Source organism: Schistocerca piceifrons, chromosome 6 (genome assembly GCF_021461385.2).
Source record: "Schistocerca piceifrons isolate TAMUIC-IGC-003096 chromosome 6, iqSchPice1.1, whole genome shotgun sequence".
In the NCBI taxonomy this organism is placed as follows: domain Eukaryota; kingdom Metazoa; phylum Arthropoda; class Insecta; order Orthoptera; family Acrididae; genus Schistocerca; species Schistocerca piceifrons.
In genome coordinates, this window is record NC_060143.1 from 128,404,887 (window position 1) to 128,421,172 (window position 16,286).

The 16,286-nt window shown below is 43.0% G+C and overlaps 1 protein-coding gene across 1 annotated transcript in view; it reads right to left on the reverse strand.

The window, feature by feature from the left end:
• LOC124802456 (cholinesterase 1-like) overlaps positions 1-5,266 on the reverse strand; it is a 354,377-nt gene extending 349,111 nt beyond the window's left edge. The window contains exon 1 of the mRNA XM_047263241.1: positions 5,059-5,266. Within this exon, the coding sequence (XP_047119197.1) occupies positions 5,059-5,082 (24 nt within the window). The 5' untranslated portion in view covers positions 5,083-5,266. The remainder of the gene's footprint in view (positions 1-5,058) is intronic.
• Between the last annotated feature and the right edge of the window lie 11,020 nt (positions 5,267-16,286).

A 16,286-nucleotide genomic window follows, 5' to 3' on the forward strand; every position in this document is an offset into this window, starting at 1 on the left:
GATATCTGCGATAACTTCTACGGTAATAGAGGGAGCTGTAGAGGGCAAAAACTGTAGAGGAAGACAGAGATTGGAATACATCCAGCAAGTAATCATTGAAGACATAGGGTGGAAGTGCTACTTTGAAATGAAAAGGTTGGCACCATGAGAGGAATTCGTGGTGGAGAGCATAAACACTGAGAAGACTCACGACAAAAAACGAAAAAAACGCACTCTAACACTTACAATCGCGAATCTCCTGCTGATTTTTTAATTACTGTGACAGGTACACTCGAAGCGGATAATTAACCTACACTGTTGAATACGATATAACATGAATGGGGATAGTATCGTGTGTATTAATTAGTAATACACTTTGTACAAAAGTCAGTGTACGTAGCGCAATAAACTGTAGCAATAACAAAAAGAAGACACAAAATTTGTCATGCTACAGGTTTCATGAAAACCACGATGGATCTTTAACAATAGCACCTTACAGGACTGTTCAGTTACGTTTTTCTTGTAACCTACAGATATTTGTTGAAGAATGACGTTTCTTTTCAAGAACAGGAAATATACAGTAAATAACAGAAGACATGAATTGCAGAAAGCTGTCACATATGTACAAAATAACATGAGATATTGTTGGCTACGCTTCGAAAAACAACCACAGTTTATAAATGCATAAAATTTTGAGACATGCACAGAAAGCATTATATACTTTATTTAACGTACCAGATAAGCTACCATAACTGTAGCTGAAGAGAAAACTACAATACAAGAGTGATAATGAAACGAAAAAATCAACAATAAATTTGTTTTCCGCCACAAAAGAAATCAGTTTCGCAGTTGTTGCCACAAGAGTGAAAAATTTTCTGTACTATCGTCTTTTGAAGAAAAAGTAATGGCATCGCACAAATATTCGTGAATTGAAACTCGAGTAGAGCGCAACAACCGGAAAATCTTTCGCCTTCGAGCAAAATTGTTCCGTCACAAAGAAAGTGCCGGTCATAAGAACAATCAGCAAAAGAAATATATGCTTCTCATTTATGAACTAATTGTATTCTCTTGCTTTCAGTGGGCTATACCCACTTTCGAGAGTATTGTTTCATGAAGATTTTTAGATTATGACATTTCATTTTTCACTCGTTTCGATTTATTTTGCGATTATTCTGGTATCTTGATATTTCACTAACGATTGGGTCGCAAGCTTGTAATAACTATTTTGTAAATTAAGTAGATAAAGAATTGATGACTGGCTCTCTTATCGCTGGGAGCATTAGTGCGTCTTAACACCACTTCTTGTCAAATCGCCGAAGTTAAGCGCTTTTCGGGGTGGGCTGTCACCTGGATCGGTCACCGTCCGGGTCTGCTGAACGCTGCTGGAAAGCAGGGTACACTCAGCCCTTGTGAGGCTAATTGAGGAGTTACTTGACTAACAAGTAGCGGCTCCAGTCACGAAAACTGATAACGGCTGGGACAGCGGTGTGCTGACAACATGCCCCTCCGTATACGCATCCAGTGACGCCTATCGGCAGAGAGTGAATGTGGTCTCGCGTGTTCACTTTCCGGCTCGCAGAACACCCTAAGTTACTTTCTGTTAGAAGCAAAGTGAAAACAAAAAAATGTATCAAGTATATGCTGTTTAGCTACCAGGGGATATTAAACAGCACGATTGTCGTTCTTGCACTTTTGCTCATTACGAAGATACGAACAGCAGTATGACCTATTTCTATAGCCCCCTTTATTTATTATTCAGTAATCCACTTTCATACCTATCAGAGTATGCCACGCACGTAAACATGACGCTACTAAAAAGTTAACACAAATCTCACTTCAACTGTAGTCGAAACGTAACTCGTCCACTTACTGGAGTTGACAGTAAACAAATGGAAACTTAAGGAAATGAACGTCCGTGGTTCAGTTGACGCTCTTCAGTAAAAAGTTTGTGAGTACAATGTTCACCAACGACGAGAAGACAGAAATGTTCGTCTGTCAAGAATGTATGAGCTGAAACGTCCCGTTTCCTGAAGCGTTACAAAAGGAGGAAAAAACATCCGTTAGGAAGGTGGGGTCTTGTCAGAAGATCGCTCTCAGTGGAGTTGCCCTCCCAGAGTAGCATTACGCCTACCACCAATCAAAATAAAAGAAAAGTAATGACGATGCAGTTTTCAATCAAGTACTGCTTTAATGCACATGACATGTCGTTACTAATACGGTATGGTCCAACATTTACCCGTGTAGTGAATAAAAGAACAGTATGGTAAGTGCTATTCAGCTAACCTGTGTCCGTCACGAATGAGTAGCATTTGTACGTTCTCTTCGCTGGTGTAGGTTGTATTCACGGAAACCTTCAACTGAAGACTGCTGCCTGAATGACCAATGTTTAGTTTTCTTGTGTTTTCATTTGTTTACTATCAACACCAGAAAATGAACGACTTACCATACTGCATTAATGTACACTGCGTGCTGGTACTGGAAGAATGATAATCGGCTTTGTGTTACGTTTTTAATGGTGCCATGTTTACGTGTATGGTACCCTGTGATATTTATCTGAACAGGTCTTGAGGGAGGGATGTGGAATACCGACAATAAATATTTAAACGAGATGTAGCGCTGTTCATATATTTGTAACGTACAAAATTATAAGAAAGGCAACCATGCTAGTTTATATCCTCCTAGTAGCTAAAAAGCATTAACTTTATACATTTTTCGTCAAATGTTTGGGTGGAGCGAAAACAAGACTCCATAGAAGTTACACAATGTAACCTGTATATGTGTTGGAATTTTCATAGCCATATGAAGAGTGGCAAGTGGTCAAATGAGCTATCAAATTGACCAGTGTGACGTCTAGTTCAGTTTAACGGCTTCAAAATAATTAAGGTAATTAAGAAAAACTTAATAACTTGAGGGAAAACCCAATGTTTCACGAACAGATGCTGTAGCTATATAAATGAAGTGTCAAAAAGTTCATCTCTTCCAGGCCTAGCTAATTTGAGCAAAAAAGTTACAATGATCTAGAAATTGTGTAATTCTTTCTTTCATGTTGAAAAATAAAATAAATATAAAATTACAGTATAAATAGCAACCCTTCTACTTTCTCTTGATCTGCATATTCTTAGACTCGATATTTAAGTGCAGGGTGACCTAGGAAGAATGATCAATATTCAAGGATATGACAAGAACGATCATTACAAAGCAAATAATTCTAGTAAATGAGGGGCATAAAACTCATACCTTAAGAGCTACGAGCCACTTCCTCATCTTAGATACTGTGAAACAAATCTTTTGTCCTGCAAGCTGTTCGCTTTCCATATTTTCGGAGGAGGCTGTGTGGACCAAAACAAGAACAAATTTTCGAGTAAACATGGGCTCTAAAACGCATACCCTAAGGAGTATGAGCTCTTGGTCACCTCTGTTGAGCCGGCCGAAGTGGCCGCGCGGTCTGGCGCTGCAGTCTGGAACCGCGAGACCGCTACGGTCGCAGGTTCGAATCCTGCCTCGGGCATGGATGTGTGTGATGTCCTTAGGTTAGTTAGGTTTAACTAGTTCTAAGTTCTAGGGGACTAATGACTTCAGCAGTTGAGTTCCATAGTGTTCAGAGCCATTTTGAACCTCTGTTGATGTAGAACACATCTCTCCTACTGAACGAGTGCTCATAGCTGTTAAGGTACACGTTTTAGATCCCATGTTTACTAGACACTTTTTTGCTTCGAATGATAATTCCTGTCATGTTCCTGAATATTGATTATTCGTTGTGTGACACCCAGTACATTATATTTCGTGCTTTCTGAATAAAAATATAAAACAGAAAAATTGAGAAAAACACGGTCAAATGTTTTTTTAAATGGTTTGTCTGGAAGTAAGAAATGATGTAGATTAAAGAAACCATTTGCTGTACGTGACTTCGAGCATCATTCAAGGGCGTGTCAAATGTTTTTCCAATCTGTTTTATTTCTTACTTTAAGACAAATGATTTCACAGCTGTAGTTTGGATTAATTGCTTGAAAATAATCAGGGTAATTAAGAATAACTAAATAACTTGAGGAAAAACTCCAATATTTCACGAACAACTGCTGTAGCTATATAAATGAAGTGCCAAAAAGTTCATCTCTTCGAGGCGTAGCTAATATGCGCAAAAATGCTACGCAGATGTAGAAAATGTGAAATTTTTTTGTTTCGCGTTGAAAAATAAAATAAATATCAAATTACAGTATGAATACGAACTTCTCTGCTTTCTCTTGATCTGTATACTCTTAGACTCGATATTTAAATACAGGGGGCCAGGAGGAATGATCAGGACACAGGGCATGAAAGGAATGATCATTCGAATCAAATAAGTCTGGTAAACACGGACTGTAAAATACATACCTTAAGAGCTATGAGCACTTCTCCATCTTAGATACTGTGAAACAAATCTCTTGTGCTGCAAGCTGTTCGCTTTCCATATTTTCGGAGAAGGTAATGTGTACCAAAACAAGAAAAAATTTTCGAGTAAATATGGGCTCTGAAACGCATACCCTAAGAGGAATGAGCACTTGTTCATCTCTGCTAATGTGGAACACATCTCTTTCACGGAACAAGTGCTCATAGCTGTTAAGGTACGCGTTTTAGAGTCCACGTTTGCTAGACACTTTTTTGCTTCGTATGACCGTTCCTGTCATGTCCTTGAATAGTGACCATTCCTTCTGGGACACGCTGTATGTCGTATTTCGTGCTTTCTGAATACAAAATAGAAAATAAAAAATTGAAAAAACGCTGTCAAATGTTTTTTTTGAAATGGTTCGTCTAAAAGTAAGGAACGATACAGATTAGAGACATGTTCGATGCGCCTCGTTTGCTGTATGTGATTTAGAGTGTCATTCAAACGAGTGTCAAACGTTTCTCTAATCTATTTTATTTCTCACTTTAAGACAAATGATTTCACAAAACATTTGGCAGTTTTTCTCCATTTTTTATTTTCCTTCTAGACAAAAAGTTTTTTCGGGAGGGGTGGAGGGGAGGCAAGGTAACGAGACAGCCTGCGTATCAGCAGTATCATGTGCCAGTGTTTGCTTCGACGAAGGGCGGTGAACTCACCAAGTAGATAGCGAGCGGGGCCATGGCTGGTGGCGTGGGCTTGCGTGCGACACTTGGTGTTGTCGAGGTGGGCCCTCGGCGTCCGTTGCCAGCGGCAGCTACCAGCGGGCCACCATCCCACGCCGGCGGACCTTGTAAGCGCGGACCCTGGCCCGACCTCTTCTCCTTGCTATCCGGAGCGCCGGTGTCCACTGAGAGGCGCCGAGGTAGTGCGCGGCACCCGGCGGCCGCTGCGCTCTTTGTCGTCTCCTCCTCCTCCTCCTCCTCCTCCTCCTCTTCCACCCCTTCCACCTCGATCCCCCCCTCCTGCTCCTCCTCCTCCTCCACCTCCGCCCCTCCCGCTCGGTCGCCTGCGACGCCAGCCCTGCCGCCGGGGGGGGTCTATTTTGTCACCGCCGCTGGCCACGTGGCTATTTCGGACACCGCGACGCTCCGATCGCCAAAACTAACGACGCTACACTCCTCCGCCTCCCACCCACCCCCATCTCGGGCTCTCTTTTTTTTCTTCTCTACCTCTTAGACTCTTTTGCCTCTTCTAAGAGTGTTTAGCCGCAGCAATCGAAGAGACAATAAATTACGACACTTGGCACGCTTTCCCGTGGCCGTTGACGTAAGTAAGAGAAGTGGGAATTCCGATCGATTCCGACCAGGGAAGAGGAGACACACATTTCTGCGAGGGAGAAACCAAAATCATCTGCTATTATATTCGTAATTATCACTTTGGAACCGTCGAATTACAACTGAATAAAACGAATTTTTCGTGCCCTACACGTTTCGCCTTTGTTATTTGAAATGCATCATCAGTGGCCTGAAACATATACATTCGATGGTTGGAACTCTAATAGTCGATACTATTCATTTACAGCTCGTACAAAATAGATACGTGTTTCAAAATTTTATTGACTTTCAAAGTAGTCACCAGCATTGTGTATAACCCGTTGCCAGCGATGTGGATGTCGTAGGATACTCTTAGCAGTGCCAGTTGTGTTGATAGTTGGAGCGGCGCGGTCTATTGCCCGACGAATTTGTAGCAGTTCTGAAGTGAATGCCGTGAAGTGTTTCCTTCAGTTTAGAAATCGAGTTGAACTCACGAGGGCTCAAGTCATGGGAGTGCGGTAGGTGGTATAGCACTTAGCAGACCCATCAGTCAAACAAATCAGTAACAGCTTGCTCTGTACGTGCTTAAGCATTGTCCTGCAAAATGAAGGTCAGGTCCTGCAGAAAGTGTCATCACTTCTGTCTCTATGCTGTTCATTTTTGAAACACAACCTACGACCAGCTTAGAGACAGAAGTGATGACACTTCCTGCAGCACCTGACCATCATTTTGCAGGACAGTGCTCAAGCACGTACAATTCAAGCTGTTACTGATTTGTTTGACTGATGGGGCTGTTAAGTGTTATACCACCTACTGCACTCCCCTGACTTAAGCCCTAGTACGATCAACTCGATCCTCCCCCGGTAGCTGAGCGGTCAGCGCGACAGAATGTGAATCATAATGGACCGGGTTCGATTCCCGCCTGGGTCGGAGATTTTCTCCGCTCAGGGACTGGGTGTTGTGTTGTCCTAATCATCATCATTTCATCCCCATCGAAACGCAAGTCACCGAAGTGGCGTCAAATCGAAAGACTTGCAGCCGGCGAACGGTCTACCCGACGAGAGGCCCTAGTCACACGACATTTACATTTAGTTCAACTCGATTTCTAAACTGAAGGAAACACTTCACGGCATGCACTTCAGAACTGCTACAAATTCGTCGGGCAATAGACCGCGTCGGTCGAACTGTCAACACAACTGGCACTGCTAAGAGTATCCTACGACTTCCACATCGCTGGCAGTGGGTTATACACAATATTGGTGCCTACTTTGAAGGTCAGTAAAATTTTGAAATACGTATTTATTTTGTACGAGCTGTAAATAAATAGTTGCCACTATTAAAGTTCCAACCCTCGTATTTGTATTGGCGATGTATCTGGTAATAAATATGCAACCAGACGCTTTTTTGGTTTGTCGATACGAATATGTTTTCGAGCCACTGCGGGCTTATGCTTAAATAAATCGTATAAAAAAACTAAAAAGGAACTGGTTTCATATTTTATTACCAAATAAATCGCCAATTTAAATCACAGTCCCAGTTCGTCATTCACAGTGGATATACTGAAATATACATATTTGTGTTTGTACTACTTTGTTTTACATGCTTCATATTGTTAATTGAGGCTATAAACAATTCTGGCGCCTTTTTTTTATTTCGTATGGCGACAAGGATATATTACATAGATTAAACAGCAATGATGTTAACGGTAATACAATATATATAAATTACGCAAGAAATAAATTATATTCGCGAAATTTATTCCCAGTTGCGAATATAGACTATTATCAGCTGTGTAATGGAATGACGACAGTGAAAATTTGACCCAGAACCCGGATTTCTCACTTATCGCGAGCGGTCGCCTTACCATCAGGCTACCCAAGCACGAATCACGGCCACACCCAAACTTCCATATGTCGTCAACCGTGTCTCTACAACCTGTACTCGTACATCCATTATGTATATTCCCGTATGGGCGAGACATTTTACTTGAATGTCACTTGTCCGGTGTCGGCGAGTAAATGCGATATTGCATCGTAATTTGGAATAACACAGGTATTGCAAAATCTTAAATACCGTAGTCTTAGGTTAAGTCGATAAGACAATATTATCCACGTGAATAGAGTAAATATGAACAACACCTGGGTTAATTACACGTAAAAGAAAGAAAAAGGTAATTTTATAAACAGAATATGTACTCTAAGTTTGTGATGGATAGGAAAGTTCTTTAAATATTCGTAAGCAGTTGGTTGTAGTTGGATATCTAAAGTTTCTATACACGAGACTGCCTCCTCAGAGAGTTCATATATGCTGGACACAGTTCCAGCACATTTCCGCGGAGAAAATTCTGTGACTATGTGGCGTATTATTTATCGCTGGTGTCCGCCGTCGCACTTGGCACTTTAAGCGATTCCCCACTTGTGTTTCAAGTCTTAGCATCTTCCGTGCTTGGTGCATATGCGATTTAGGGTGATCCACAACCTGCTAAGTAGGAGGCTCGTGTGGGATCGACATCGAGACCCTGAGATTTAAGATTGGCTGCGAACCACTCGTACCGCCGTGCAGTTTCTGGCTGGAGTCCTTCAGAAATAAGCCTTTTCCCAAGTCTCCAGGAGGGCTTCCTAGACTTCGATCGTTGCCTTTTAGTGGCATCACAGTCATGGTCTAGAGGCAGCTCGGCGTTTCTGGAGCATTTCTGGAACATTTCTCCCATTCCCTTACTGTTTAAATATACACTTATAAACTTTGTGGGTGCTGCTCTACATCTATTCTTGTTCTGGTTTTGGCGCTTTTCTTCTACTTACTGCCATTCGAAATTTCACAGCAGTAGGAAAGTAACACTCTTTTACTTCATGTTCTGTTCTGGAAGGTAAAACTGAAAGGTGGGAGTGTATAGAGGGTCTGTACAGGGTAGATTACCTTAAAGACAGTTTTATAGGAATGGAAGAGGAGGTAGATGAAGATGACATGGGAGATATGATACTGCGAGAAAAAACTGACAGAGCACTGGAAGACCTAAGTCGAAATATGACCCCAGAAGTAGACGACATTCCGTCAGAGCTACTGACAGGCTTGGGGCAGCCAGCCATGAGAAAACTTTTCCATCTTATGCGCAAGTTGTGTGAGGCAGGCGAAATACCCTCAGCTTTCAAGAAGAATGTAAAAACTCTAGCCGGCCAGTGTGGCCGAGCGGTTCTAGGCGCTTCAGTCTGGAACCGCGCGACCACTACGGTCGCAGTTCGAATCCTGCCTCGTGCATCGATGTGTGTGTGATATCCTTAGATTAGTTAGGTTTAAGTACTTCAGAGTTCTAGGGGACTGATGACCTCAAATGTTGAGTCCCATAGTGCTCAGAGCCATTTGAACCATTCTTTTACAAACTCTAATTTCAAAGAAACAAGGTGCTGACAGATGCGAATATACTATCAGTCTGGTAAGTCATGGTTGCAAAATATCAACACGAATTTTTTACAGATGAACGTAAAAACTGGTAGAAGCCGCCTTCGGAGAAGATGAGTTTGGATTTCGGAGAAATGTAGGAACACGCGAGGGAATACTGACCCTACGGCTTATCTTAGAGGATAAATTAAGGAAAAGCAAGCCTATGTTTACACCATTTGCAAACTCAGAGAAAGCTTTTGATAATGTTGACCGGAATACTCCCTTTAAATTCTGAAAATAGCTGGTTTAAAAGACAGGGATCGAAATGTTATTTACAACTTGTAAAGTAACCAGGCGCCAGTTATAAGAGTCGAGGGGCATGAAAGGGAAGCAGTGATTGAGAAGGAAGTGAGAGAGTTATAGCCTAGCGTCGATGTTATACAGTCTGTACATTGAGCAAGCAGTAAAGGAAACAAAAGAAAATATTTCAGGTAGGAATTAAAGTCCAGGGAGAAAAATTAAAACTTTGAGGTTTGCCGATGACATTGTGATTCTGTCAGAGACGCAAAGGACTTGGAAAAGCGGTTGAATAGCTTAGACAGTGTCTTGAAAGGAGGACATAAGATGAACAGTAACAAAAGCAAAACAAGGGTAATGGAATGGGCTGGAATTAAATCAGGTGTTGCAGACGGAATTAGATTAGGAAACGAGACACCGAGCGAGGTGGCGCAGTGGTTATCACACTGGACTCGCATTCGGGAGGACGACGGTTCAATCCCGCGTCCGGCCATCCTGGTTTAGGTTTTCCGTGATTTCCCTAAATCCCTCCAGGCAAATGCCGGGATGGTTCCTTTGAAAGGGCACGGCCGACTTCCTTCCCCGTCCTTCCCTAATCCGATGAGACCGATGACCTCGCTGTTTGGTCTCTTCCCCCAAACAATCCAATCCAAACGAGACACTTAACGTAGTAAAGGAGTTTTGTTATTTGGGCAGCAAAATAACTGATGACGACCGAAGTATAGAGGATATAAAAAATATAGCCTGGCAATGGCCAGAAAAACGTTTCTGAAGAAGAAAAATTTTTTAACATTGAATATAGATTTAAGTGTTGGGATTTAAGTGTTAGAAAGACTTCTCTGAAAGGATTTGTATGGAATTTGGTCCTGTATGGTAGTGAAGCATGGACGATAAACAGATTAGACAAGAATCAAATAGAAGCTTTTGGAATGTGGTGTTACAGAAAAATGCTGAAGATTATAAGGCTAGATCACGCAACTAATGAGGAGGTACTGGATAGAATTGTAGATAAAATGTAATGCGTGTACTACGTGGTACTTCCTGGGGAGCGGATCGGATCACCCTCCATCGTTTGTACCGATCCCTTGTCCGTTCTAAACTAGACTATGGATGTTTCGTTCATGCACCTGCACGCCCGTTCATCTTACGCCGTCTTAATACAGTCAACCATAGTGGCCACTGGCGCCTTTTACACTAGCTCGGTTGAGAGTCTCTGCTACCGAACTACTGCTGCCTCCTCGGCAGACAAACATACCGTTTGTCTGCCACCCATCCTATGCCTCCTTCTTCGATGACTCCCTTGACCGCCAGTATGGCGCGCGTCCTCTGTTACCGCCCAGAATTCGGTTTCTGCTGTTGGTCCTACAGCTTAACTCCACGCTACCCGTTACGTTCCCGATGGGTGCGAAACCTTCGCCACCTTGGCTTTTCACGACGGCTTGTGTTCGTCCTGGACTTCATTTGCTTCTTAAGGAAACTACTCTGGATTCGATCCATCACTGTAAGTTTCACGACCTTCGCACTCAACTTAGCGATAGTACCCTGTGTATACTGATGGCTCTCGGACTGGCCGTGGTATCGGGTGTGCCTTCGTCATTGGCACCGACGATTTTGGATATCGGCTTCTGGAACACTGCTCCGTATTTACAGCAGAGCTCTTCGCCCTCTATCAGGCCACACAGTACATCCGGCAACACAGGCTTTTTAACTGTTTTATACGCTCCGATTATCTCAGTGCCCTTCAGACCCTCTGTGTGCTCCACACAGTCCATCCCTCTGTGCGACTTGTCCAAGAAGACTTCCACTTACTCACTCTTGATGGGGCCGCTGCAATGTTTATGTGGGTTCCTGGACACGTCGATCTGACGTGAAACGAGGCTACTGACGCTCCTGCCAGGGTTGGAGTCCTCCTACCTCGGCCCCATAATTCTTCCATTCCTTCTGACGTCCTTCGTGTTGCCGTCTATCGGCAGGTGGTATCACTTTGCCATCACCATTGGTCCTCTCTTCATGGGAACAAGCTCCGGGCAATTAAACCTCTCCCAGCGATTTAGTCGATCTCCTCTCGGCCCTATCACCGCGAGGAAATCATTTTAACTAGGTTTCGTATTGGGCAATGTCGTTTTAGCATCGTCATTTGATAGGTGGTGATACCCCCCACTATGGGCTCACTGTCATCAACTTTTGACGATTGCCCATTCGCTGACCGAATGCCATTTTTTAACCACTTACATTCTAGTGTCTGTCTGCTGTCTGAGTTATCGGCAGTTCTAGCAAACGACGCGCGAGCTGTCGGCTGCGTTTTTCTTTTTATCCACCGTAGCAGTGTGGCGAAGGACATTTAATCTGCATTTCGGACCTCCGTTGTCCTTACGGCGTATTTTGTGCACCTTTCTCAAAGAGGAAATCCTTGTTCTTAGCTTTCTTTCCTTACATCGATTGGGCTTAACGTGTAGTTGCTTTTAATGTCTTTTTTCTGTTAGTGTTCTAAGGTTATGTCATGGGCGCTATGACGTCAGTTGTTTTTGCGCCGTAAAGCAAAACAAACCACCTGACTAGGAGAAGGTATCTGTTGATAAGGCACATTCTGAGATATAAATCACCTATTTAGTATTGGAGGAAAGCGTGGGGGTAAAAACTGCAGAGGGACACCAAGACATGAATACACTAGGCACTTTTAGAAGTAGTTATCCGGAGATGAAGAGGCTTACACAGGATGGAGTAGCATGGAGAGCTGCATCAAACCAGCCTTCGGACTGAAGACCACAACAACAACAACAGCAAGAAGTATTTGTGTCCTTGACAATGTTTGCATATTATTGCCAACTATCGAATACGTGTTTGCGATATAAATAACACACTCTGTGTGTGTGTGTGTGTGTGTGTGTGTGTGTGTGTGCGTGTGTGTGTGTCTGCGCGCATCACGTGCGTGCTAGTTTTGTTAGTTCTTTTCATATTTCATCAATGGAGTGTGTGAGAATTCAAAAAAATGGCTCTGAGCACTATGGGACTTAACATCTCTGGTCATCAGTCCCCTAGAACTTAGAACTACTTAAACCTAACTAACCTAAGGACATCACACACATCCATGCCTGAGGCAGGATTCGAACCTGCGACCGTAGCAGTCGCGCGGTTCCGGACTGAGCGCCTGAACCGCTAGACCACCGCGGCCGGCGTGTGAGAATTTGCATTTGTTTTAAAATAGGTAGATGTCAAAATTAATACTTTTATTTTATTTACGTCATCATTACTTTTATTAAGTTTAGCACAGATTTTGTGTTGACATTTCGAATGGCAGTGACCAGAAGAAAAACATCAAAACCGGAACAAGAACACCTATGAAATTTGTAAATAGAAATTTAAGCCACTATTACGTTATAGGATATCAGAAAGTGACAGCATTGTTAATAAGCTCAATCTACAATGTCCTGTATGTGAAGCAAAATAGTACTAACACAAATATGTATATGCTTCTGGCCATTGGTGATACACTTCAAATAATAAAAGCGAAGCGCATGTGGCACTAAAGATTCGTTTTATTCAGTCGCAATTTGACGGATCCAGAGTGATAATTGTCAACATCATCCCCATGGACGCGCAAGTCGCCGAAGTGGCGTCAAATCAAAAGACTTGCACCCGGCGAACGGTCTACCAGACGAGAGGCCCGAGTCACACGACATTTTTTTTATTGTCAACGTAATATTACATGCAACTGAAGATGAGAAGCCGAAAAGTTAGGGATTTTATAATATTTTCCATTCTCCTGTTTTACTGAAATAAATAAGCGGACAATGGTTCCAGCCATAGCGGGTCTGACTTTACAGCATGCCGTCTTGCGATGTCTAAAAAAAAATGGTTCAAATGGCTCTGAGCACTATGCGAATTAAGTTCTGAGGTCATCAGTCGCCTAGAACTTAGAACTAATTAAACCTAACTAACCTAAGGACATCACACACATCCATGCCCTCTTGCGATGTCTCCTTGAAGCGTTACAGTCCTGTAAAGTCGAGATCCCGAATCTGTTTCGACTCAGAAACGTGTGTGAGTTTTAAATGTGCCGATAGTACATGATGTTGCACATGTTGGTGAGGCTTAACGAAACGAAGACGAATGGCAAGATAAAGTAAGGGCTAGAAGGGAAGCATGAAGATCGAACAATAAAAAATCAAAACTAAAAGAATTTTTTTAAAAAATGGGTGATGTGACACTGTTCGATCTGGTAGCTGAGCAGTCTGATTGCCATGTGGAGGATCCGCGTGGAATTTCCGAAAGTGCTAGAGATTTTTCTTTGTTGGGGGTACTGGAAAAGGCTGAGGCCAACTGAGAATCTACTTGAACGACAAGTAGCGTCTCCAAAGGTCTGGAAGCAAGACGAAGGCCAGGGGAGCGGTTTACTTAACCCATGCGCCTTAATGCTGTGGTGTTGTACCTTCAGTTCGGGACAGCTATGAAGCTCTCCACGCAACTATAACCCGTGCAAACCTTTGCATCTTCAAATAACTACTGAAACCTACATCCATCTGAACCTCTACATCTACATTTACAAACATACTCCGCAAGCCACCCTGTGGCGCGTGGTGGAAGCTACTTTGTACCACTACAAGTGATTTCCTTTCTTGCTTCATTCGCAAACAGAGCGAGGAAAAGAAAAACGACTATCTATATGCCTCCGCACGAGACATAATTTCTCTTATCTCCGTGTTCAATTTCCTCAATAGTGTTCCTTGAAAATAACGTCGCATTCCCTCCAGTGATTCCCATTTGAGTTCCCGAAACGTCTCCGTAATACTTGCGTGTTGTTCGAACTTCCAAGTAACAAATCTAGCTGCCGGTCTCTGAATTGATTCGACGTCTTCCTTTAATCCGACCTGGTAGGGATCTCGAATACTTGAGCGGTTCTCAGGGCTAGATCGCACCAGTGTTCTATACGCAGTCTCCCTTGTAGGTTAGTTACACTTTACCAGAATTCTCCCAATGAAACGGCAGCTAGCTGTAAGTATAGAAAAATGTAAGTTAGTGCAGATGAATTGGAAAAACAATCCCGTAATGTTCGAATCCAATGTTAGTAATGTTCTGCCTGACAGTCACGTCGATTAAATATCTAGGCGTAACGTTGCAAAGCAATGTGAAATGGAAGAAGTAGTAGGGAAGGTGCCTTACCGATTTACAACATTCATGTTTTAGTCTCACTCTACAATCCCCTCCATAGACATCCCCCCCCCCCCCCCCCCCCTACACACACACACACACACACACACACACACACACACACTTCCCTTCAGTACTAAATTGGTGATCCTTTGATGTCTCATAATGTGTCTTATCATCCGATCCCTTATTGTAGTCAAGTTGTGCCACCATTTTCTTTTTCTCGCAATTCTGTTTATTCCTTTCTCATAAGTTACGTGATCTACCCATCTAATCAAAATGTTCAAATGTATGTGAATTCCTAAGGGACCAAACTGTTGAGGTCATCGGTCCGTAGACTTACACACTACTTAAACTAACTTAATCTAACTTATGCTAAGAACAACATACGCACGCGTTCCCGAGGGAGGACTCGAACCTCCGGCGGGAGGGGCCGCGCAATCCTTGACATGGCGCCTCTAACCGCACGACCACTCCGCACGGCCCCATCTAATCCTCCCATTATTCCATACCACCACATTTTAAAAGCTTCTCGCCTCCTCTTGTCTAAGCTATTTATCGTCCATGTTTCATTACCACACAAGGCTACACTGCAAAAAAATACCTTCAGAAAAGACTACCTATTACTTAAATTTATACTGCTGTGGCCGAGCAGTTCTAGGCGCTTCAGTCCGGAACCACGCTGCGCTACGGTCGTAGGTTCGAATCCTGCCTCGGGCATGGATGCGTGTGATGTCCTTAAGTTAGTTAGGTTTAAGTACTAAGTATAGGGGACTGATGACCTCAGATGCTAAGTCCTATAGTGCTTAGAGCCATTTGAGCCATTTAAATTTATACTAACGGAAATAATCGCAGTACCAAGCAGGAACTGTGAGACATAAACGAAATTTGGCGTCAGTCGCATCCACTTTGAGGATGCAAATTAAGTTTGCTTTAAATACACGCTGTAATGAGCGTCAAATGCCTTCGACATTGAACGTACTGACCTGATGTTAGTCAAGAATGAATAGAGCTATGAGTCCATAGTGCTTAGAGCCATTTGAACCATTTAAATTTATACTGACGGAAATAATCGCAGTACCAAGCAGGAACTCTGAGACATAAACGAAATTTGGCGTCAGTCGCGTCCACTTTGAGGATGCAAATTAAGTTTGCTTTAAATACACGCTGTAATGAGCGTCAAATGCCTTCGACATTGAACGTACTGACCTGATGTTAGTCAAGAATGAATAGAGCTATGAGTCCATAGTGCTTAGAGCCATTTGAACCATTTAAATTTATACTGACGGAAATAATCGCAGTACCAAGCAGGAACTGTGAGACATAAACGAAATTTGGCGTCAGTCGCATCGACTTTGAGGATGCAAATTAAGTTTGCTTTAAACACACGCTTTGATGAGCGTCAAATGCCTTCGAGATTAAACGTACTGACGTGATGTTAGTCAAGAATGAATAGAGCTTTGAGAAGCTGGATATTCCTTCTGCAATATTGCAGAAAGTTTTGGGAGGAATTTAGGCACTGTATGTGATAGCTGGCAGAGGTGGTCACGAGAATGTACGGTCGCAGGAAGACTGGCCAGCAGGCGGCCACATGGCGCTACCAACAGGGAAGACCACCTGTTTGGCGTGTGGCTGTGGCGCATCGTACTGCGTCTGCAGCAGCAATTCGAGTGACAGTTGGCACCACAGTGACACAACGAACTGTTACAAATCGGTTACTTTGAGGACAGGTCTGAACCAGACGCCCTGTAGGGTGCATTCCACTGACCCCAAACCACCGCCATTTGCGACTTCAGTGATGTCAAGCG